The sequence below is a fragment of the Aricia agestis genome, chromosome 11, assembly GCF_905147365.1.
Source record: "Aricia agestis chromosome 11, ilAriAges1.1, whole genome shotgun sequence".
NCBI classification, from domain to species: domain Eukaryota; kingdom Metazoa; phylum Arthropoda; class Insecta; order Lepidoptera; family Lycaenidae; genus Aricia; species Aricia agestis.
The window spans coordinates 9,883,508-9,910,299 of NC_056416.1; the positions used below are offsets into that span (position 1 = coordinate 9,883,508).

At 39.4% G+C, this 26,792-nt stretch overlaps 1 protein-coding gene across 13 annotated transcripts in view; it reads left to right on the forward strand.

Annotated features, from left to right (window-relative positions):
- The window catches only part of LOC121731747 (phosphatase and actin regulator 4), a 64,379-nt gene that overhangs the window by 28,206 nt on the left and 9,381 nt on the right, over positions 1-26,792 (forward strand). For 5 of the 13 annotated variants that reach the window (XM_042121336.1, XM_042121337.1, XM_042121346.1 and 2 more), the window contains 7 exons: positions 1,412-1,510; positions 6,392-6,565; positions 22,324-22,431; positions 23,368-23,541; positions 23,797-23,820; positions 24,169-24,379; positions 25,241-25,273. In XM_042121336.1, the coding sequence (XP_041977270.1) occupies positions 1,412-1,510; positions 6,392-6,565; positions 22,324-22,431; positions 23,368-23,541; positions 23,797-23,820; positions 24,169-24,379; positions 25,241-25,273 (823 nt within the window). Of the gene's footprint in view, positions 1-1,411; positions 1,511-6,391; positions 6,566-15,708; positions 15,921-22,323; positions 22,432-23,367; positions 23,542-23,796; positions 23,821-24,168; positions 24,380-25,240; positions 25,274-26,792 lie in introns of those variants that run through there. The other 8 variants (XM_042121338.1, XM_042121339.1, XM_042121344.1 and 5 more) reach the window with 5 other exon arrangements.

The following is a 26,792-nucleotide window of genomic DNA, read 5'->3' on the forward strand; positions in this document are numbered from 1 at the left end:
AGATAATTAAATATATAAATGGGGTTTAACGTAAATTATTATACTATGAACTTAACATAAAGCTTACATTAGGAACCGGGCATTACATGATTTTATGAATTTACATGGTAGCTTTGAAGGCTAGTGCCAACTGCCAACCTACCAGTAGCTTTCAAAGCTGTTATGAAATATCCTTAATATTTAATACCAAATCTTATGTGTAGCTGCAACCGAAAATTATCTTATTCGTTGTGTGTCTCTAATTACTGAGTTGAACACCAACGCAGCGTTTCAAGTAATAATTATGCAAATAGAAGTAGGTATACATATTCGTGAGTCATAGTTACATAACAAGTCATAAGATACGGCTAATGTATCACTCCGCCATGCTGGTCGGCGGCGCCCAGATAATTATCCTTGTGCGAAAAAAATAAGATTATGTTATTGTTTCATTCTACTGTTATAATGCACAACTTGTAGTAAACAATAACGACATACACATTCAAAGCTTGTAGTTTTATAGATTTACCTCCTAATGCTAAGTACTGACAAGCGGTTTTGCGCGATAGTTTTACTCCAAATCGAGTAATAATTACTGTGTGGACCGCAAAACTGACGACTCGAAGGCTCTCATCGAGCCGGCTTGATGAAATTAAATATATCGATTTAGAATAAAACTATCGAGCAATGCTGAATGTGTGGACGAAGTCCCGAGCCGCGGGTTTTGCTCGACGTTATGGCTCGATCGAGCAAAACCGTATGCGAGTACTTAGCTTAACTTTTTTACTTGTATGAAGCCCGTCACAGACTTAGCTATAATATATATTAATATACCGTGCTAAAATATATTAATATATATTTTAGCACGGTATATTTACTACTACTATAATTAGTAGCTACCAGAAATATATATTATAGCTGAGTGTGCAGTCACGCTAAAATTAGTATAGAAAATAATATATAGTAATATACCTAGCTATAAAAATATTAATGTATATTATAGCTAAGTCTGTGACGGGCTTGATTCGTAAGAAAAGTTTCCTTGACAGACAAACATAAAACATTGATCAACTATACCGTACGGATAGGTACGGATGTTTTATTAAGGAGGCTACAATACAAGATGTTAGTATAAACACCGCTATCCTTGTAACCATCAAATGAGCCCGTCAAAATGAACAACTTTTTCTAGGAGAACAATGCTGGGAACTCAAAAAAATCCGTGCTCATACCCATACAAATTACCGATCCGAGCATCCGTATGGGTATGAAAATGTTTTTTTTTTGAGTTCCCAGCATTGTTCTCATAGAAAAAGTTGTTCATTTTGACTTGCTCATTTGATGATTTCAAGGATAACGGTGTTTACAATAACACACTGTATAAGTATTAAGTAACAATAATAGATTTTACTCACTGTTGTTTTTTCCCCAGCTTTAGAAAGGAAGATATCCGTCCGTGCAAATAGAGATGAGTTAGTTCAAAAGGGAATCCTTCTACCCGAAAGTCCTGTGACCCCCGTACCTGAAGCTAGTAAGTTTATTAGTATTTAGCCTTAGCTTTAGTAAGCAGATTTATACAAAGGCTGCACTCAGACTTCAGAGTCATTTAATGATGATTCAATTTAATGAAGAGTTTGGCAAATATACTTAGGGCCTGTTTTATCACTTTCTGATAAAGTGCCTAATAGGCTATTCACAACTTTTTTTACAGATTCTCCATACTTGATCTGTCAAGTTAATTGGTGGATTTATCAGGAAGTGGTGAAACAGGTCCTTAGTTTGGTACTACTAATATATATTCTGTGCCTTATAAATATATATTGTTATATATATTGTGTGGCTTATGTCAAAATCTTCATTTAATTACAGTTAAGTACAATGATGAAATACCTACTCAAAGCAGATATGTTACTACCGCGCGCGTTGTGAAGATTCAAATACGGCCCAATTGGGCCGTCTGTTGTTTAGTCTGCATCGAGCGCAGTCACGAACGTGCCGCGTCTTGTCTTACCTACATAAATTGAAAATGACGTCGTGCGCGGTTCGAAAATGTACCAATTATGACTCAAAAAAAATAAAACACATGGAATCTCTTACCACATGTCTTGATTGCAATAAATACCTCGATTATTTACATTTTCAATATTTTTTTTCGAACAATCTGGAAAAAATCGAATTTTCGTCATAGCTCAGGCGAAGAAAGAGACAGCGATACGATTCGATGTTTAAAAATAGAACTGTCTCTTTTATGTAAATGGTTTTTCGTATCTTTTGTTTCACTTATCTGTCAAATTTGTCAATGTTTGCAATTTTGAATTTGAAAATTGTTCGGAAGAGATTTAAGCCGGAAAATAGTATGGACGTAACAGATCTGTATAAGTAGAACATCATTAGTTAAGTAAATAATATTCGTCTCTGAGTGCGGCTAAGTTCGAAACCTAAACAAGATTTAAAATTAAGAACCAGAAAATATAATGTCTGATCGCCTAAGCCAGATAACCGTGATTAAGGCCGCATTTAACTTGAAGCAAAAACATTTAAATTCTCGAATTGTTTTTCAGAAATTGTAAGAATCAGTTTTGTACACAAATTTTGTGTTATTAAATAACATTTTATCTTAATATTTTTTCTTCACACCTAATGCGATTTATATATTCTACCGATTTTGCGTATCTTCCTGATGGATAATCTTTAAGGTGCTAGTAAAGGTTCTTCATTTTAATTCTTGTTTACAAATAAGTTATTATTTTTGACTATGTGGCATACTCGATGTCTCTCTATTAAGGAATCGTTAGAAAGGTATTATGTATTAGCATTGTCATATCTGTTACAAACTTTCACACAAACTTTACATAAAATTACAAGTACCCAAACATCTTTTGGAACATCATCAAGTCGTAAAATTTTTGTAAAACTTCATAAATGTGCTATACGTATTACTCATATTATCGTATAAGCTTCATATTATGAAATTTACTATACGTATTACTCATATTACCGTTTATGTCTCGTAGTAATACAATTTTGTATCATGTACGTTAAGAGTTTTAAGATGGGGTATTATAGGACTACACAGCATAAACTACACATACACGGCTACTTCTCGACAACAATGCCCTGATCTGTCATTGTTCGTTGACGACTTATTGTGCTCGTCTACGTCGCTGCCTCGACTTATGCTACCCCATTATTGAGTCCAATGAAGGAATGCTTTTTGTATAAAAAAATAAATACGTATAAGGGAGAGTATTCAATCGTATATTAGGTACACGAAAGTAAGCATAATTCTCTCTCTTGTAAATAAATTACTCTATATTCTATAAAGTATAACCTATTACCTTACCTACGGATTTTTGGGTACACAAAATTTCGTCCTTGTGACTGGTCTATCAAGCGACGTTTCCAACGTAGACAAGGACAAAACATTCAGTAACTGTGACGTACGTAGGCATACACAGTGTTGACTTTTGTAAGGGTTAATATTTCAACAAAAGACCATTGCCCAACCATTAACAGATAAGTGATCTCCTGTGAAATAAACATTTGATAACGTGACTCATCAAAACAATTCGAAACGCTGGAAATGTAAAATCCTTTTATCTCATGTGTAAAACGATCTATACGCAGATTACTGAATGTATAAACAGGTACCATCAGCAAAAGTCGGTGACCACATTTTCTAATTGAAAATATTCACTGGGCAGTGAACAAGTTTACATGTAACCTATCATTATAAACATGCCCTACATATTCACAAATAGAACGTAAAATTATAATTGATAAGTCTTTCTGTGATCATTGAAGATGTTAAGTGGATGAAGTGGGTAACTAACAATTTGATTTGCATTTCATTTATGGAGGCTTTAAGACGGGAAAATTATCTAAAATAAAAACAATGTCATCATTATGTGTAGCTAGATATATGTAAGCTAGGTTAAGAAGTAGGTAGGTAAGTTTGTACAAAGGGAAAAAAATAGTATTTGCTCTTATGTTCTAAAACAGGGGTTCCCAAAATTATTTGTCTACCGCCTTCTTTGAGAAAAATATAATTTTTGGCCCCCCTTTGTTTCACCTACTTATAAATTAAAGCCTCTACACAACGTCTTTTTTCTAGGTTTCACACCGCCCTCCTTTAGGTCTTCAGCGCCCACAAGGAGGCGTTATCGCCCACTTTGGGAAAGGCTGTTCTAAAATGTTAGTTATCCACTTTATCCACTTACGTCTTCAATTTCGATTCGAACATGCTCTCCTGGTGATGGGCTTTTCGTTAGCTCTACCTGATATTATTCACGCTAATATTTCGCCCGGTCACGCTCTAGTAGGCCGCGCGTTGATATTTTTTGTACCGTCAACATTAATGGCCCATGGAATACCGTTAACGCTGATTCCTGACTGTCAATCACAGCTGACGGGCTTGTTTAGTCACTCGCATGTACTCTCAGGGCCTGATTCTCATAATTCGATTGTCGTTTCGATCGTAGGCTGTTATGTTTGTGTCTCGCACACAATATGATGTCTTACATGCGAGTAATGCTAAGTACTCACATACGGTTTTGCTCGATAGTTATACTCCAAATCGAGTAATAATTACTGTGTGGACCGCAAAACTCACAGCTCGAAGGCTCGCATCGAGCCGGCTCGATGGAATTAAATATATCGATTTGGACTAAAACTATCGAGCAATACTGAATGTGTGAATGAAAGCCCGAGCCGTCGTTTTTACTCTACGTGATTGCTCGATCGAGCAAAACCATAATATTATGTGAGTACTTAGCATAAGACAGCTGGAGATCGAAGCGATATTGATATTATATGATATTTTAACGTTGTTCGTGGCGTGTTCTTGTCGGTGGTCACCAATTTAACGTTGTTCGTGGCGGCCGAAAAGGAAGATCTTCCGACCGAGGGAAATAGCATGCTCGGTCAGGCCGAAGCCCACTGACGTCATTTCAGACGTTGTATATATCTTGCCGTTCTCCGAAACTTCGATAGCGCGATGCAGGAATGTTAGGGGAATTGTGGGTACCGCCACAATATTATTCACTACCCGGAATCCAGGACACCTTACCTGGATTACAGGAGATTACGATTTTTAGCAAATGTATTTAAGGGTCTGACAAGGGTCAGTTACATAATACATTATTATATAAATATTAAATATTAATAAATCTAGAGCTAGAAGCTCTGCTTCTAGTTCATGTTTCGACAGAAAAACCGTTTTCTTTCAAATTCTTTATTAAATACCTACTTAACTAATGACTGAATCTCTGAGTGGGGACAGTTTAGGTATGCGATATTACACTGCAAGGAGATTAACTCCAATTAAAGTTCATTATGTATCAATTTATATGTCTTTAAAAATATATTAACGTACATGTTTGTATATATTAGTCATAGCCTTTGAAATAAGCACATGATGTCTGTCATTCTACATACAATATCCTGAGTTCACACACTATACACTTAGCAACTTTATCTGATATATTTTTATACTGTTTTACTGAGCATTCTTCGTACAAAAACAGACTTGTAAAATATTCATCTTTTGAAAGCACAAACTACATTTTCATTACGTAAAAATGTTTATACGAATTACGAACACCCTGAAAAGAGAATGAAAATCGCCCTAAGAATACAAGCGAAGGATATGGATATTATTCCTGGATCAAATTCAAAAGGGTTTCCTTTTCTTCTGCTTGGTATTCAATAATAACATTTTCACTTTCATAAGGAGGTCAAAATGAAAATAGACTCTATTCAAACGTATTTTGGATAAGAACAGAATAAAACGATTTATGTAATGGATTTAACGCAACCCGCGGTGCAAAAGAAATGTTCTTAGATAGAGCCTTAATACTTTTAATTGCAATAACATTATATTTAACTTTGATGTAATAAACAAACGTATTTAGAAACTATTTGTTGACGAATTGGCTTGTAGGTTCTAGATTGTTCTGTGGTTTTACCTGACTAAGAAAGGAAGGTTATGATTTTCGAGGGTAAATGTGGGGTCAGAGATGTCGTGAGACACGTAGTTTACAATCAGAGCGACACTGGACCCGTGTTCCATTTGATGTTAAAACGATCAAAACGCTCAAAATGCCTCCTATTTTGAGCGTTTTGATCTTTTTTAATATCAAATGGAACGCGGGGTGGGTATATAAATATGAAGTCAGGATTTTTTGTATTTTAAATTTCTATCTATATAGTGTGTGTGGCAAGTGCACCATATAGCTATAATTCCATTTTGCTAATTGGAAATCTCTAATCTGCAGTATGCAATCATAGCTATATAGCGCACTTGCCAGGGTGTCGCGCTTTGCCACACTCACTATACTTATTTTTGAATGCACTGCTAATTAATATTTTCGCAATTTTTATTTTCGGAAGTTCATTGCATGCTCTCACCCAGATGAGGAGTCCCCGGCGTACGAGGAGTCCCGGGAGGGTCCGGACCGTGTCATGCAGGGCATGCACGCGGCGCTGCAGGCGCAACTGGCGCAGCAGTTGGCACAGCAGCAGGCGGCCCTCGCTGCAGCCGTCGCCGCAGCCGCCGCGCACCACCACCAGAACAATAATGTTATAGGTATGTACTATTGGGTTTTGCCTTTAGATCTTTTTAGTTGAGTAATGCAGGCGTTGTATTTTTTATTAAGAGCGCTTACAGACGAACGGCACTTGTCGGCAAGTGTTGACTGCCGTCGACATGTGTATTCGTCTGTATGAAATCTTACGTCCATTTTTTATTGCGTCGATTGTAAATGCTACATATAACTACTCAATCATGGCAGCAATCATGGTTCAATACATTACGGATAAGTAAATACAGATCGTGGTTAGAGCCCTTACAGTTCTTGATATGGACTACGGGTTATGGACACCATAATCACTTGTTTCTATTTCTGTATTTGGACCGTAGTGAAATTCTTCTGAATCCAACTTTTATACATCTACTAGTAGCTCCTGTAATCTGTGTAGTAAACTAAACACTAAATTGCGTGCGTAGCACAGAGCAGCTACGAGTGTAGGCCCATATCGAAATCTTACGCAATAAAATGTTATGAATCACGGTTCATGCATATTTTATGCACGTATATTTTGATGAAACACCAATCATCGTAAAACTATGTATTAGTCAATAAACGTAAAAAATATTAGTTTTTTATTTAGAAATCATTTTAATTTTATGTAGAGCTATGAATTTTTTAAAAGGTGTTTCTAACTTTGAAGTATTAAGCGAATAACTTCGATTCTTAGAAACATGCTACCTATCTAAAATTAACCGAAGAACTTCATTCAAGATATGATCAAATCTTATCAGTTGTATCGATATTCGATACGAAATTGTTGGAATGTTTTGACTTGCCGTAGTGGCCCAGTTGTATGGATGAATAAGAAAACAGAACAATTATGTATTGTTGTGGTAGTAAATTGGCATGTACATTGTACAAGGTCGTGTTGATGCGTCATACAACCTACAGGCTACACCGTTGAAGCTAAATGCAACGTTAGAATTTTGTGCCGTACAGGCACATAGATCATAGTCTCTTGCGGCTGCACTCAGAGAGACTTAGGGCCTGTTTCACCACTTTCTGATAAGTGCCGGATACACTATCCACAACTTATCTGACAGATACTCATCACTCTATGATCTATCTGTCAATTAAGTTGTGGAAAGCCTATCCGGCACTTATAAAGAAGTGGTGAAACAAGCCCTTTGATTACATATTTTATTGAAGGTTTTGACAATTTATGTCAAAATCTTCAATAAAATATGTAATACACCATACAGTTTCGTTCCAACTCTTCATTAATTTAAAGTTAAGTACTTAATCATTAATATTTCTGAGCTGAGCCAGTTCTTGCTGCAGAGCCTTGTGACAGACTGATGCTGCTGATTTTGTTTTGTTTTGATGAATTCTGTTTACAATGTGAATTTATATTGTAGCCTGTAGGAGTCGTTAAATTAATTCTCCGCTTTACGAAGCTAATTCGATCGCTACGAAAATAAACGCTTACGGGATTTCACTGTCGCGACGTATTTGCGCTCGTATTCTAATAAATTGGATGTCTCGGCGTTGTTGACGGCGCGATTGGTATTTAAAATAAGGAACCCTAAAAAAATAAAAAAAGTAAACGTGCTTAGCTTGTTCATGAGCAATGGGAGGCGCGTGGCGGGAATTAGCGGCTTCCTGCGGGAGAACGTTGACCGGCCCAGGGGGGGGGGGACCTCTGCGGCTAGCGGCCATTGCAGGCGGTTCCAGATGATGCTAATGTAGCTTCTTATGTATAAAATTAATGTATGCTCAATGAAAATCTGTCAGAAGTTTTTGAAGCCACGTTTTCATAAATTTTTATTTTCTCTGGAAGACTTTTTACTGTTTCAGGTAGAATTTTATCAGTCTTTAATTAGCATGGTAGCTCTTAAAATAGCCACAAAATCCTAGTTTTTACATTTTCCTATAAGTTATTCAAAAGTTTAAACTTAAAAAAATACTTTGTTAATTTTTCTGACGAAAGGGTAGTGTTATGGAAGGAAAAACCATTTAAGCGTATAATGGTTTCATTACTGACAACTGGCAAGAGCTCTTAGCGTGTCGTCGATCTCCCTGAGATCGTATTAAGGGGTCAATTATTGTGGCCACCTCTGTCGATCGGCTTATTACCAGGTAGAGACGAGATTCCGTAAGTATCATGCTGGTATAAGTACTCGTAGCAAAAAAGTCATGACTTTTTATGGTGCGTCGAATAAAACATGGTACGGCTTCGGGTTACAAAACAAGTTTATTTTTTGAGTTGAATCATCTATATCTTTATTGTAATAGCCTGCTACTGTTTTTATGATTTGTTGTTGTAATTTTAGATTTAGTCTGGACGTAACTACATAATATTATGTACCATCGAGGAAGTTGATTCCTATGCAATTGACAGACCAACGTTATTTGGTCGAATATGTCAATTCAATGTTAATTGTGATCTGTCAGCTGGGTTTGACGTAACGCGACCAAACTACTTAGGTCCCCGATTTGCATAGGAATCAACTTCTCTGATAGTACATTGAAATATAAATGTAGAGTTTGGATATTCATTTCTTTTTAAAAAACTACATAACTGTGTACAATAAACCTAATGTATTTTTATAGTCATTTGATAAATTAGATTGCCGAGAAGGCTCTAACTCTCAACTCCCAGCTTAGCTCATATTATAAACGTGATTCGTTTAGGTGGCCACTTAATCTAAAAATCCATTAAAATTTGCTTACTCATTAAAGAGTTCAACGACATCACCAGAATATAGGCGTATGAGGACAAAACGAATATGTATATATCTCGTTTTGTCCTCATACGCCTATATTCTGGGTCTTATGAGTCATTTAGGTCAAAAGCTCACTCGAAAAATATAATGTAATCCTTTCGTTTTTAAATGAAAATACCTAATTTAAATTGGATTTTCGGCGACGAAACTTTAAACCCTGCGTCGAGTCGCATAGGGAACATTTTACATCGCGGGAGAGCCGCTAGAGCATGCTCGATGGAAATTTGTTAGTCGGGGGGTGGCGGCGGCGGCGCGGCGGGGCGGGCGGGGGCGCTAGGAAGTCTAGGCGGAGCGGGCGGGGGCGGGCGGGGGCTGCGGCGCGCGCCTCAGACCTCAGTGCCGGCCCGTTCGCGCCCGCGCCCTAACCTCACCACACCGCTTGACCCGATGCACCTGTGCTACCACACATTCACAAAGATGATCGGAGCGGCCGCCCTCCTCTCCAACAAATAGCCGGGCCCCGAGGATGCTCGGGCTCGCCTCGATACCGCCGGTCGACTCGCATCGACGTACACCGAGCGCAGTGTAGATGTAGTTTGTTTTCTTATCTCGTAACTCTATAATCTGTCTCTCGCACCCCCTTCGTAAACCGATCGCGCGCAATTATCGTAAGATTTAGTGATATTCGATTGTGATATACTAGGGTTAGTTAGATTAGCGCTAGGCAGTTTTATAAAAATATTATATCGGACACTTTAAACCGGCGGCGGGGAGCGAAGTCGCCGACGATCGATCGACATCAGCGGCACGCGATCGGGCCCGCTGCACCGTCGTACACCCATGGTGTATGCCTACTTCGGTAGAGATATTCACCGCTAGTGCTACTCGGTCGGGCCGTCGGGATGGATAGGAGGATCGGGGTCCGCGACGTGGTGGTGCACGGGTACGTGATGGCGAGCGACGAGATGCCGCGGTGCCTGTACCAGGTGGTGCGGGCGGAGGGTTGAGCGCGGGCGGGCAAGGCTCTCGCGGTGTCGCGGGCGCCGCGCGGCGGCAGGCGCGAGCCGCCCCGGCCGCAGGCGCCGACCGCCTCGCGCCTGTCCATGATGGGGTATATCATGGGCTGCGCTTGTCTCAGAGGTGCGTAACTCTCCCTCTACATTCCCAGAAACACGCACCACAAAATTATACACAGCAGCTTAGAACAGCATTCGCAATGTAGAGCTGAAGAGTGTAGCAACTCTTAAATGCTTTTTGAAAGTATACAATTAGTCGGGCCTTTTAAACCATCAGTCATCACACATTATGACGTAGGTTGACCTAATTAAATTTTTATTTAACCGCAGTGGACTTAGTCGCTTGCACTGGTTTTCCCTATAATTTATTCGTAAAAACTGATCCGCAAAGTGGTAAATGGGTTACCAACTAGCAACTTACAGTTCTGTCATAGCCTTATGTCATACAACTACCAACATCTACAAGTTGGTTTCAACTGCATCTGCACGAGCGCCATCTTATCGCAACTAAAGTGAACTTCTTAACATGGGTCCGGACGAGACCGGCTTTTGAAGCGCCATTGACGACGTCTACTCCCACATAGAAAACCGGTTTCCATCGAACCTGGCGCTTTAAAACCCTAGCTTGACCGACCTTGGCGTCACGCCATGCTAATCATTACACGCCATCGTAAAAATAATGCTCATAATATTACGTAACTAAGTTTAGTAAGAAGTTAACGTTAGTTAGAAACTAATTTTACTAACTTAGATTTTCCGCAAACGTGCAATGGAAACTAAGCAAGCGCCCTCTTTATTTTTCGCTGCGGACTACGTCATTACTTGGAAGTTGGAGCTCGGTAGTTGGGAACCCCCGTTTGAAGCTTTAGTCATAGTTGCGACATCTTTTGTATTTTATTGCCTATCATTACCTTACCTTACCTTACCTCTAACCTAATTTAACTACTTAGGTTCAAAGTATACTATGCATTTAAGGTCAAATTGCACCGAAACGCCACGTATTACGTGACGAAGAAAAATTCTCGGACCGAATAAAAGTTTATTTATTTTACTTTTACACCAAACGGCATCTATAATACCTGTTAAGTGGTTAAACTTAAACTTCCTGTAAATTTATGTACAATTCACCTTCAAAATAAAACACCATAGGCAAATAATAGATGTAATTCCGCTGGAATGTGGGATCGATGCAGGTAAATCTTTTTTTGACTCAATTCGGATTTCGAACGCTGTTTCTTTCCTACCTGACGCTGCCTTCACACTTGTGGTAGAAGTAAGCGGTCAAAATAAGTTTCACAATAATTTTTCTTTAATTTTATTTATTCTGCAATTACATTGACATGAAATTAAACAGATTCGACGTAAAATTACCTCAATCGAGAAGTCGATGAGTAAACACAATACCGAAGAGACGTCTGAAATTGAGCGTATTGTGTGTATAAAATGTGAAACATTTTGCCTAAACGGTTTGGACAAAACGCTTTCACATGAACGTAATTGATGATATCTGCGACTTTCCGTTCCGCTATTGTTCTATTCGCGTCACTCTCACAACGTTCAATAGGAGCTGGCAAAAAGTACAACGCTGTCATCGTTCACAATAATTTACATCATATGATGTCTGCGCGGACTGCGAATGTGTGCAATATGCTGCGTGAGAACATGCATTATACCATACCGGCAGTCAGCAGACTATATCGACCGATATCGGACCGACATCCATACCAATATTATAAATGCGAAAGTGTGTCTGTCTGTCTGTTACCTCTTCATGCCCAAACCACTGAACCGATTTTGCTGAAATTTGGCATGGAGATGCTTTGAGTACCGGGAAAGGATATAGGATACTTTTTGTCCCGGAAAAATGTACAGTTCCCGCGCGATAAACGAGTTTTGGCGCAACGGAGTTGCGGGCGTCATCTAGTTTTATATATTGTAGACTCTACATTACTTATACAGGATGTAACAAATCTAAGTGATAATACTTACGGTGTGTATGGGTCCCCTATATAGAGTTCGCTGTGAAAGTAGCAGCGCTGAAAGAGTAACTTTTTTTTCATGACGTGCGGGCGTTTGCCCATACAAATCACAAAAAATTTGCTCTTTCGGCGCTACCACTTTCACAGTGAACTATAGATAAGGAACACATACACACCGTAAAATATTATCATTTATCACTTAGTTTTGTTACACCTTGTAAATAAATTTCACCAATTAATTATTATTAAACCTTCAAGGCAATATTTTTTGCCACAACGGATTTACATAATTAAGAGTAGGTTCAATTATTGTGATCATCAGTGATGAGAAAGTCCTTAATTGATTTTACCAAATCTTCAACATATTTTTGTTTTAAAACTATGAAACATTAGAGGTATATTCGACATTGTGTCCTATATCGCATAATGTAAAAAATTAACTTCCTCTTTAATTATATTGATATTTATAAATCTAAATTACCCGCGACTTTTATATTTTGAAGGCTGGAAAGGTCCTTTGTAATATTAGAAGACACTTTCATTTTCTTTAAGTATAGAAAATTTCATTTTGTTATAATTTGCGACATCAAAACTTTTAAACTTTTTAATACAACCTTTTAAAGGTTAAAAGTTGTCATTACTTTTTCTCCGCTTCTCATTTTCCAGTATTTTCTTTGAGATTGAAACTTTAAAGTAAGTTTAGTGTTGTACAAATACATAATATTGTATTCATTTTATTTGCTACAATGGACGTTGCCGCGCTGTGTACGACTCTAGAAGAAAAATAAAATAAAAGTTCTAATATGGACCGAGGGCAAATCGGTTTGCACCATTTAACTTTTTAAAGAACTGTAAGAACCTACTATTTTCTTCAATATACAATAAAGAAAAACAAAGAGCAAAACTTTCATACTAAAACTATAGTTTACTGCATAAAAAAAAGTTGATTGAAGTGGATGAAATGGATGACTAATATTTTATAACACAAGGGTAACTCATTTCTTCACTTATAATTTGAACTAACCTTTTGACTTACCTACTTTATCATTTGGCTAACATATCTATCTGGTTAGACATAAAATCTTAATTTTTTGTATTTCTAATCATTTTTCCGTACCTCAATCCTCCATTTATGCAAAAAACAAACATTTTAAAAATCTTAGTTACCCACTTCATGCACTCACGACTTTTACCCGTCAATCCCCAAGCGGCATCCGGGTGCCGCATAACAATTGAAAATCTTTGTGTCTGTGAGTCCCACAATCAGGGTATTAATCATGCCAATGATTAAGTAAAAAAAAATTAACAAATGTTCCAATTTTAAACAGCTTCCTCATCTTGTAAAATAAGCGAAACGGCGATCGAAAAAGTCGCTCAGCGGATTAGCGTGGCTCTATTGTTCGTTTAAAACCCCCTCGGCATCCGAAACGTACTTAATCTCTGTTGGCGTTTATATTTTATGAGGGCCATTGTTTTTGGTTTAATCAGTGTTAATCGTTGCAGTGTGACGTCACTTGCACATGTGGTGGGCGTGGGATGACGCCGGTTCCTGTGTTTACTCTCCAACTGAACATCACTGCATATTATTGTGCTTCGCCTACGTAACTGTGTCTGACATAAAACGAATCGAATTTTATTTTTATCTCTACGTACTGCTTTTACCTATTCATTGAACGGTACCTTACGCAATCATGTAACGTTTCTCCAATAGTAAGCTCATTGAATCATCGTGATACGGTTTTTCGTAGGAAGTAAAAAACGCAAAATCAAATGAGTATTGTTCAGTAAATGGGTTACGAAGTTTTCACTTTAAGGTCGTGTTCAAACCAAACTGACAGTCAGTTTGGTTTGAACACGGCCTTAAAGCCGCCGAATGTGAGCAGGCTCACTGTGAGCCCCAGTGTGAATTTGGAAATAAGTGGTACTTTTCGTTCACAGTATGCCGACTATACGCTATAACTGACGTAGCTACGTAGCCATTAGCGTCCGCGGAGCGTAGTGATGTCAGACGTGCTATAATAATCGGCCGCCGAATGTCCGCGCCTACGCCTATCGTAATAACGTATTGTCCGTTAGATGTGAACGAAAAAGTAAATATGTATGGAAATACAATAAACTGCGTAACGTTCGCTCACTTTCGGCGGCTGACAGTCAGTTTGGTTTGAACACGGCCTAAAGATCCTATAAAACCAGTATTCATTAAAGTTTTAATGAAAATCGTACCGACTGAACGTAAACGAAAACCATGAAAAAGGTTTTCAGTTTATTGTCTTGTTGCCAACAGATTGGCAATTACCTTACGTCGATCAATAGAACGTTCAAAGGCATGTTTTATGCAGCGGTGGACAAAATGAGGTTTTAAATAAACAGAAATGAGTTCGGCGGAAAGAGGTTGTAATTGAAATTGTCGTTAGTGTATTACTCGGAGTCCGCAATGCAGCAAATATTCCTGAAGCCGATATCAAAGACATTTCACGAGTTCGGGGACGGGCCGGCTTAATCTCGACGGGGTTTCGGTAGCTTTCCGCGGGAAATTAAATAATTTGATCAAAAACTGCGATAATTATGATGGATTCGCTCGAAACGATTTCAATCATGTTTTTCGGGGTTTAATCATGTTTTTCAGGTTGTAAACTGATTTCGAGTTAAATTAAAGTAAAACAAAGAGACGCTTTAACAGTGCTGTATTGTTAAAGAGTTACTTTAAAATATTCAATTGTTTTTGTACGCTAAAATTAAGTAGGTATGTAAATAAATAACGCATAGATATATTAAAATTTGTAGAGATCGCACAAAAATGTAAGATATAAAGGTCTCTACAAGATACAGATGACCGAATTGATCCGCTCCCAGACGTACATAGCGGTACATAAGTTTCAATGCCGAAGCTCTCGTCCTACGAGTTGTCAAGGACGAGAGAACTATTCCAAGAGACGCGCTTTTTGTTCGGCTCGTTCAAGGTAAACCCTGATGTTTTGATGGTTTTTTATTTGTTTGTGTCTTTGTGGCGACTCTGATCTATTAATCGGATAGAGTATCTGACTCTTTAAACATTTTATTTTATTCAATAGATTTATTATGCTAGCATTATTATGCAATTTTTACTACGTAGGCCTTGAAAAACATTAATAAAAGTGATATTTCAGAAGTCTCTTTAGCCCATCTCGTATATATGGCACGCCTTCATTTGTAATATGGGGTACCTACGTGGTAGGTAGATTGTAGAGCCTACATTAGGATTTCCAATTCCGCAGGTCAGTGAACTTTGTTTAACATAATGGGTGCTAGTTCGCCCGTTCTTCGTAGCGCGAGCCCGATGAATGGCGTTAAATTAAAAATTCAAAACAAAACGATGGAGCGCTCGGGCGGTCGGGCGGCGAAAGCGCGGAGGGCGGGCGGCGATCGAAGAGCGCGCGCGGGTCGGAGCGGGGCGGACGGGCGGGCGGGGGGTAACGATCCGCGGCCGGCCGCAGTCTTCCAGCCGCGAGCGCGCCGCTAACATGAGCGACGTCGGGACGCTCGCCGCCATGGACGCCTTCGCGGGCGGCGCTCGGCGCAAGCCCGCGCGCCTGCCGCCGCCGCCGCCCTTCGTGCCGCCGCCGCCGCCGAGGCACGACCAGTACTACGTGCGCCGCAAGTCCCCTATCCCGAAGCACTCCGCTAACTTTTCGATCTTCGCGCGCTCCAACGGTACCCGCACGATCATGCCGCATGAATGCACCCGCTGCACCGAGCACGCCGAGCGCCGCACGCCTAGCGCCGGCTCACGTTCAATGTCAATGTCGCCATTTCACTATTACACGCATGTCCGTTTTATTTACCTCATTTCATGACTTAAAATCATCAAATTCAGTTCGCACACACTAAGATATCATTAGTATGCATCGAAAGCTTTCATCTTCTGAGAAGTTTTCGCAGATTTTGTAAACTTGTCATACTAAATTCATACATTTAAATTAAGAGACACGAAGCAGTTTCTTCTCGCATACGTCAGTGAATTTCCACACAAAGTTTCATTTGAAGTTACACAAAATATTCATAAATATTCGTAATATAAAGAGCAATAGTATAAATCAATAATAAAGTTATAGATTTCGTTTCAACTTTCATGACCATTATTCTCGTTACTCCATTCTGCCTGTCATCGCTTATCAGACCTAATTATAATCTTTGTTGTTGTTTACGGGTCCCCGATCATACACGTATCTGTGTGGTTTGCCGTTTTACAGGACAAAGGTCTTTATAATTGGGATCGTGATCACAAATTCATGTTCTGAGGTGCGCCGGCCGCTGCGCCACCGCCGCCCACGCGCGCCGCACTCACCTGGATAACTTTGACATTATCATTAATTCAATATCATCCACTTTGTGCCGACATATTCATTTATCTATCTTTCTATTATTTATAGCTCCATGCATAAACTATCCGAGTTCTTATAATGCAACGTTACACCGTTGGTTTGCTATTGCATATTTAATGTAAATCATCATGAATAATTATTCTCTCTACCTTTCTATTAGCACTGTTATTTATATAATATTTCATATGTCACATTAAAAGTAATTAGACTCATACATAGCCCAAATGTTAATCTGTCTGAACTTACGAAAACCCAACTAGATTAGTAAGAGGATAAAGAAATATCAAATATAAATATTTCTTAATCCTCTTACAAATATACTTTACAAGATAATGTAAAGATGGATGCCCTTTAATCTTATATTGGGTATTTTACTGTTAAAAACCTTACGTACTCTTAGTACACTTTGTTTAATTAAAGAAAAAGTATCAGTCTCGTTACTTGATTAAGAATTTTATCACCGACGTTTCAGCGATAAAAATTCGATCTTAATTAGACACATCAGCTGAAATACTGGAGCCCGTCACGTATGTAGATACGTCATTCTTTTTTTTTGGTTCATTGAACGTCCTTTTTTCAAAATTAATTGCAGTATCGTAGACGGCGCCAGCGGGGAAGTGGCGATCGTCACTCGGCCTCGTGTAACTATTTGCGGAATGCCCGACTCCGTCCGTTGTGTGTATACTGTGTAGTATACACTACACAATATACATTCACAGGCCGTAATTGCCGTCTTGAATGTCAATCAACATTCCGCGCCTAATAAAGAACAACTTGCACTTGTTGAGTCTAAGGATAGCGCGATAGTCGATCTCTACACGCTTTCATTTCTGTGAACGCAATTTGTTATAATTTCTCGTTTAGTTTCGATATCGCAATGAGATTGTATCTGCTTCCTGTTTTCCCTTGAGCGGAAATTTTCATTTTCTAATGCTAATTTCACGTAAATAAATGCATTTTAACGAAGTGTCTTTGAAAATAAGGGTTGAAATTCTTTTGTAAGCTGCATTCTTTAAAAGTATGTGGCGTACAAAAGATTCTCTACTATGCTCATGTGGTTATGAGTTTATCCCTAAAAGTGTACAAAGGAGTCCCCCTATAGCATAGGTGCTCTTAATTTTGAAGAACTCTACTGCTCTTCAAAAACAAAACCGCAAATGTCGAGATGAATTTCAAAATTTCATGTTCACTCTCCATATAAAAACTCTACGTCAAGCAAGCGGTATTTAAAAATGTTCACATAAAAATATTATCCGGTATCATCGTAGGATTAATTAAAAATATTAAACATACAAATGCACTCTCATTTAGTCGCATTTAGATTAAAAGCTTCTGATAGAAAAATTCGCGGGGTCTTTATTTTCAGTAGTGCCGGTTTCATTAGTGCGGATGACAGTAGGAACAAAGCAGAGCCGTGGGCAGGAGGCTGGCCGTGGCCGCTCGACCTTGACACAGCTGATCTCCGCTCTTTAACGACGTGCCAATAATCCTCTTGTTTATAATACGCTGAATATTAGAGCTTTTATTCCGCGGGGAATATTCGAGTACAATTCTGTGAGAGCTTACAAAGAGCTTATTTTTTAATAAAGTATTTCAAACGCGGTTCCAAGCTGCGAAGATTCTCGTCGAAGGCTAAGACCTCCGCCTTTGAGTATCGAATGTTACCTTCAACGAAACATGACCCACGCGCACGAGATATACGGAATACACATCGCCAATTTAACCTTAACATCACATGATCCAGCACAATATGTAGCTTATTCGATTTGCCGTTTCCATTTCGTATTAAATATGATATCGTCGCCGAGGTATTGTCGAAATCGTTTTAAGAATATAATGGTATCCATTAAACGTCGCCCACGTGAGCCTCGTCGGTGTCGCGAGTGTTTTACTACGCGAATTCCATTCAATTTGACCTATTTCTGTCACAGTAATATATTGGATACATGCAGACAATAAAAACCGCCACTCGCTCGTGTCTAGTGTCCGACAATCTCTCGCATCTAGAGGATCGGTTATGAAAAATGACGTGTATGTTGTACGCGTGCATTAGTATTACGCCGCGCCGTGACAGTTTGAGTGGCTTTGAGAAATTTTCTGTTTAATGTATATCCGCAGGGACCGAGCGCGACGGCAATCGTTCGCTAGGAACAACATTTTAAGGCGACGCCTTGATAATTTGGCTGTAGCGATATCGATTTTTCTCAGCAATGACTAAAGCTAAGAAATTAAAAAGTTCACTGTCAGTATTTATCATGTCTTTGTCTTTGAATTACCCATAGCATAACACGATTGGTCAAGTTCTATAACACAGAATAATCAATCAAAAAGACCTCTGTAAAAAAAGAGATTTCTATTTTGTCAACAGAGAAGAGTGATTTAAGCTTCCAAAATTTGTACATAGATTGGTTCAAGCATACACTTTAATTTGCCCATAACTTATAAGAAATGTATTTATGGTTTTTAAATTACGCGACAAAAACCATTTTGTCGCTACGCCCTTTCCATTTCTTGCTTTTCCATTGCTTGTTTTCTATGAGAAACCGGCCCGGCTTCTCATAGAAAACAAGCAATCTAAAACATATCCAACACGGTTTTTTACTTTACGCGGCGTCACCTTAAGTGGAATAATGTTGTTTATCCAAAAATAATATTTGATAAAATATACGAGTATGTAATGCTTCTAAGTATATTATAGCAGCGAATGATGAATTAGTTTTTCAGCGTAAACTACGTACGATGTATTTTCGTAGCCGGCTACGTGGTGCTCCGGGATGATGACGGCGCGCGAGTCGGCCTACGTTCCCGATGCGTACTCTTGACATTGCGATTTGTGTACGAGATGGTTTTGACTATTGGCATATTTCCGTCATTACATCATCCCATGCCGAGACGTGCCGATATCTGGTTTAAAATATGCGCTTATGTAATACGTAATAACACTCCGCTCGCCAAATACTCGTTAGTGCGGTAAATATTGTGTTTACTGAACTAATACTATTTACGAGTTGGTTTAAATCAGCGCTGCGGAATTCGAGTAATTTGTGTACCTTTACCGCCGATCGTCAGCCGGGGGCATCGCAAAACAGCGTTATTTAGGTAATTTAATTAACTCTACCTAACCATTGTATGCTTTGTAAATTCCTACAAATAAAAAGATTTTCCTTTATGACAAAAACCGTATTCAATAAGCGTCCTCGTCGGGAGATAAATTAAAACACTCGACGAGGTCTGTGGGAGGAGATCGCTCATATATCTTACGTAACAGTGCAGCGGCGGCCTCCGGGGTGGCTCGGCCAAGGGCGGCCGCATTGATCGGGAGTCGGGAACTCGGGACTTCACCCTTTCCCGGTGCGCGGGCCCGTTCCTTACTTGACAGCCTGTTGATACATTCAACAGACTTTTCTTTTGCAGCGAAATTTTCTGCATTCTCATAATACCCTAATGTCTTTTGAAATGCTTTCTGTTTTTCGCCGCTCTGTGAGGCCGTTCTTTCTTTGTAAAGTAGTTTCTTTTGAGAAAATTTTCTTTTTATAAATAAGTATGAAATGATTTCGCTTCTTGTATTAAACTTACAATTCGAGATGAGCCTTCGGCGGTTATTTCGAGTAGGCTCTTCCTCGAAACCTTCGAAACAGAAACTCGTTCCGTAGTCAAGGTCGGCGCGATGCGGGCAGTGGCCTTGTCCTCACCGGGACTCGTAATCGGCGTATGGGAAACGGTGACATACCACATTAGGAGCCCTGCTCATTAAACTGGTACATTAAAACCTAGCCGCACAAATACCGATAAATTACGACCAGTTTTTATACCGCGACCGATATGGATCGATCTATCCTAATGAACGTCTAATGCGAGGCTAAAGCTTTTACGCGCTCAGAATTTCCTGTTGAAGACTTCCGATTAAAGGTCTCCGAGATGCCGACCTTCGAGTTGTCGTAATTGACAGTTGTAATAACACTAGACCTCTATTGATGGCATTGAATAGGATAGAATTTATTTCTTTCGCCCAGTCGCTCTGTTCGCGAGCTTTTTTGCCGCGCCGCTTCCGCTTCCCTCGAAATGGTTAAAGTCAATACTGCTCTCGTTTGGAGATGTTTGATCTACAATGAATTTAGTTTTTGGCACAAGGACAGAGTTGAATTAAGATATTTTCGAAACAAATATTATGTTTCCGGTATACCGAAGTCCAAGGGCGTATATTAGCGGACATTGCATCGATATTCGACGTCACGTTGCAATTTTATTTTGCTGATGAAAAGTCGGACCGTTTTCAGCTCGTATTGTTTACTCGAAGTATCGACTTTTTGCAGGAGTTTTCCTTGAGGTCGTCAGTTTCTATACTTAATTAATAATTACTACGATGCAATCCTATTTGAGCAACCCACTACCACTAACGTAGGTGCCGGGTGCAACGGTGATTGCTTCACACGAGGTTGTGTGTTCGTTTGCACCTTCGTAGAGAGTTGTGACATGATTGATACATTCTATTATAATTGATCAAGCGTAACCTTTGGGTGCAAAATAATTGTTCGTGCCCATAGTTGATGCTCAATTTACATTTCACTTTTTATCTCAGGGTTCACTCGACCTTTACTCGTTCCGACGGATCTCTTGCAAAATGTTTTTTAAATTTTTAATCAAATTAAAGTAACCTGTAGCTGAAAGATTAGACGTTGAGAAATTAAGACGTTGGCTCTGTCTGCCTGATTCTTTAATTAAAAACATTTCAGCTCTCATTATTAAAATTAAATTGCAGCTTTTGCGCCCAGTCTAGGTGCCATAATTACATATTATTATCATTTAACTTTTAGACTCAGAACGTCATGACGCTACAATGAACTTTAATTATCACCGTGTGCGCCGGCGGTTATATTTAGCTCGATTTCAGGATGTAGAGCTAATGTGTTCTATCTAGCTGCACATAGCCACATGTCGGGATGCGTTAAACATCAGCGAAGGCCGATCAGAAGCGTGAATGAGTCGCGTGCCATCTCCTCGCTCCTGTCAACTATTAATAGAACTATTGACGTGTACGACTACAGATGCTACGCGTTTCCCGCGACGTGGCAATAAACACTATCCTACTCAATTATTTCGAACCATCTGCTGTTGGTTAATGAGACAGCCCAGATTTACAGACATGAAGCGATGACTGATGGCGATAATTAATCTTGCTGTTTGGAGGAGCTGTCACATCTGGATAGAAGTTAAGGACACTCTTCAAAGTTTTAGATACACCAACTTCAAATACGATTCCAGATGAGCTCCTTTACTCCAATTTTCCCTTCAACGACTAAAATCTTCTGATGGTTCTAGATTCGACATGTGAAGAAATTCGGAAGGCGTAATGGCCCCCCAATAAACATTCTCGCCTGTCATCTCGGTACAAAAACAAATAAATTGTTGACACACGAGTCACGACTAATGCGTGCCCCCATTCCCGTTTATTTTAAAAGCGGGTGTTGATTAAAGAATGATACTTTACAATTATATTTGTTACAGTGTACTATTTTCTCTGCTTCACACGCGAGTTATTATGAGCTGCTACTTTTATATGGAGTAGGCGTCAGTTGAATGATGAATAGATATTATCTCGTGTATAGAATCAGACAGGTATTCTAATATTCATAGCTGCATGCCCACGTTCTTTGCAACTTGTATAATATTCTCTTTGAATGCACAGGTTGTTTTACGTTTAGCATGACTGACGTTGTTGTTTCTGTTTCCAGAACCAAAGAAAGACAAGTTGGAGAATGGAGGCGAGGCGGTGCGGCCGGAGCGGCCCAACTCACTGTCGGCCGGCAAACTCCCGCGCCGGATATGTTATCAGGGAGATGGTAAGTCAGCCTTCAATATCAGTTTTCTGGAAACTTTTGTCTTGAGGATACATCTAATAAAAGTATAGGCTTTGGAATATTAAATCATAAAATCATATAGGAGATGTTACCTTTTTACTTAAAAAAGGAATTAAGTAAAAATATAAACAACTAGTGTTTACAACGGTACGCTGCCGCGCTGGTATACTGTGGTTTGCAGAGCACTGCTCTACACTGTTGTAAACAGACAACTTGAAGATAGAGCAGCCTGAAAATTTAGCGTTGCGTTCCACAATTTTTGTTCAAGCATTGCCTACAGTTACATATACGTAAATTCTTATAATTGTCTTGTCAGTAATGGGATGAAACACTCAACTAGGCGACTATGAGGCAGGATATGTTATCGTGGAGACAGTGAGTCAGCCGTCTAGACTGATAGCGTAATGACAGAATTCCGAAGTTATCTACCGAATTAGAAGCAGGACTCGTTGTGTTTACAGTAAACAAAGTTTACTGACATGATAATTATTCAAATTGTAACAATATAAAGTTTAAACCCACTTGGTTATTGCTAATTGTTTATCAAAATAATTTACTTCGCAAACATGAAGATAGAGATAAATAACAAGATATTTAATTTAAGATTAACTTTATTCCATCCTGACGCATGTAGGTCATAACACTTCTTATGTATTGACTGTTTTGAAATTACCAAATAAGTACCTTATTGTTATATCATATTCTTATTGTACCTTTATTTTTATATATTATTTCATCCACTGAAGTACTCTGTTATGAGTAAGTACTTATAAATTAGTTTTTAGTTGAACAAACCCTAAAAATGTATAGAAGCATACCTATCAATCTCTACAATACAATACTACTACCAGTATCAATGTGTACCGACTAAGATAAGATCATGCATTTATATTAAGTCAACAAAATGTTGTGCTCTAGTGGGCGGCTACAGCAGCGGCGGCGGCGGCGGCGGCGGCGCGGAGGGCGGCGAGCTCATGCTGTCGGAGCTGCCGGAGCCGCCCATCGCCCTGTCCGACATCGGGCCCATCCCGCCCCCGCCCATGTTCAGCTCGCCCAGCCCCACCCGACACCACGCCAACACGCATTCCGACTGTAAGTATACCACCATCATTACAAATGTGGCAGTTTGTAAGGATCGATACTTTTTGTTTCTCTTTTGTGTAATATTTTAGTCTATACCTAGTTTAAATCATAGGCCTATGCATATATCCCTAAAACACAATGTTCAGATTTGTAAAGATATTATAGATGTTTCATTACATAGTATTAAGTTATGTTTAGCATCGAATGCACAGCCATTCTGTATATATTCTATTACCTGAGATAAAACATTGCCAACTATTATAGCTTGCACTTTCGGGAAGGCTCTGGGTATGTCATTTGTAGTGATAATCATCACCCATGGAAATCATTTCGTCCCATAGAGAACATGATACCTACTCCTCCATTCGCTTCAGAATTTAATAGCATACCCCCATACATAAATATCCAATGCCCATATAGTTATACCTACCACAGTCTAGAACTTCATACAAACGCACCGCTATCAGCATGCATGTGATTGTGTGTAGATAAACGCCCAGCGCACACGCACACATTCAAATCAATTGTGGCGCCAGCGTTTGTATGAAGATATTTTCTGTTCTGTGGTAACACCATTACGCCTTTCAACTACATTATCAAACTCGAAGCATTGCAATTAAAATGTTTAAACTGCAGCTGAAGAGGAGGATGATCAAGAGGACGACGACGTGGATCAGGCGACCGACACGACGCGGGTCGAGGAGATTCCCTCCAAGGAGCCCATATTCAACGCCATGCCCCTGAAGTCGGCCCTGAAGAAGAGGCCCGCCCCCACCGCGTCGCCCGCCGCCACCCCGTTAGCCACGCCCCTCGCGCCCCGACAGGACCATCACCACACCAGCTTTAAGTATGTCCTTCGTGTGTATGTTACGGTTTTGTTTACTTAGTGATTCTTGGCTTAATTCATACCGATGCGCTTTAAAAAAAAAATTGTTGATGTATAAGTCGTGACGGCACTTGTGTTATTTCGAAGTTCGACGCCTCATTCAGTGTGAATCAAGCCTTAGATTTTTGAATTTAATTTTGAGACTCATAATATATAGAGCGATGTTAGATCGTCACATCTCTCGGAATGACGTGTGCTAACATTAGTTTAGACACGAATAGATGGTAGATTTTTTGTATTGATAATGAACGACGTAGTAAAATTCTCCCTCACTAAAAGTTTGGATTTTATGGCACGCAGTTTTTACACACTTGTAAATATTTCTTTTTGTACTTGATTTTCTTTTTTTAACGAATACTCGATCTAATTTAAGATAAAAAGCTCGTCTTTATTTGAGTACATTGTTACAATCGTCTCGATTGTTTCGTAATAAGTAAACGTCGTGTAGAGCCGTGCGCTCACCGGCGAGGAATGTTACTCGGGTAAAGTGTATTTGCAATTTAAATAACGTATTGCTCGTTATGGACACGAGAAATATTGAAGCTAGAAAATAATAATTCATACCTAGCGTACGTGATAAAATTAACATGTTTCAAAATTGTGAAGCTTTCATTAAAATAAAATCAGTAGATGTTGGTATTAAACGTGGCGCTGATTGGCAAAAAATTTAAGCAACACCAAACCAAAGTGAACTTGACATTTTATAGTTACTGTTCACTATACAACGTCTTACTGCGAGATTGCCTCTATTGAAAAGCATACAGATCTAAATTGGTATCGGGCCTCATAATGAATTTGTTTCCCTCATGCGCTGCGGAGCAGGCGACCGCCGCCAAAGCCGAGGATCCGAATATGGTAACTGTTTGTCGATCGATGTTGTCCACAGACCTCCCGACGGTCCGCTTTGCATCGCATCGTGCATCGCACGCTTCCCACTTCGTTTCGGCTCCGTAGACTGACGGTCAATTCAGACGGCAACGCGACGCGTAAATGCATTTCTTTTTGTACTGAATTGACAGATTTCATGAGCGTCGAGCGTGACAATCTGTCAAATCCATACAAATTTAGAATTGCATCTCTACTCTACGCGTCGCATTGCGGTCTGAATTGACCCTAAGGCGGTGCAAACGGGCGACCAGCTACAAAATTCTCATACATTATAACGCTTAAATGTCAGATACCGACTAACAAAATGTATGAAAATTGTACCATCAAAGAAATTTATTCATAGATAGACTGCAGATTTACGTGATTTGGTCGGGTTTAGTCAAGCCCAGCTGTTGAAACACGATTAACATTTACTTGATATGATCCGACCAAATTACGTAGGTCGGCCTAATTTGCCTATGAAAGAATTTCTCTGATAGTACTTATGTCTTTTGGTGGTCAAAAGCCGCGTACTGACCAAGCGAGCAGCCTCGCGAGGCAGCCTTGGACATTTGCTGCAGTACGCATGCCGCGCGAGGCGGCCTCGATCTGTAAGTTTTCTAATCCGAGGCTGTCTCGCGCGGCAACGCCGAGCCATCGTAAGGCTTAGCAAGCATCGACGCTCAGTTTAACTTGAAACGCACAACTAACACCCAATGAGTAAGCGAGAGAAAACACTACCGTCTTGAGTGAGCGCGGAAAACGTACCGAGGCGCCTTTGAGCATCGACAAAAACCGACAACGCTCGGCTCGGGCCTCGGCACGCTCGGGCGAGACAACGCGTGCGTTTGCCTCGGGCAAAGCACGTCTTGACCGACTGAGGATTGCCACGCGAGGCTGCTCGCTTGGTCAGTACGCGGCTAATGACAGCTGTGGTTGTTGGCCCGTTTGCTCTGAGTCTCACGTGAAATAATTCACTTATATTTAAGTATACTTTAGAAGGCTTTACTCTTCGTCCTATCCATAAAAAATTACTAATAAGTATACTCAAATACCATAGAGTCTCGTGGCTTAAGTCTACGGAGCTATGTCTTGTTGTATCCTAGTTTCTTCACTATCATACCTATCGTCGAAACACAAAAATGTACTAAACAAAGTGTTGTGCCGCAGCTAAATTATACTATTAAACTGTTTCATCATTAATGTTGCATGTTTATCGATGTAGGACGCATTGGAATAAATAAAAAATTAATAAATTTTAAGTTTTAAATATAGCAGATATGAATGATTGCACCTGTGCCTTTGTAAAGGACTTGACAGGAGACTGAAAAAGTAAAATAAAGTTGTATAGTTTGTGTCAGCCCCTCTCTTTTATAGTAAGTAATAACTTAAACGAAATTATCTTAATTTATCTGAATAAAGCCTAAATAAATCAAGATTTATTAAGATGTTAAAAGCTTACTTTCATTTTCTATTTATTTTAATGTTTTCTAAATAGTAAAGAAAG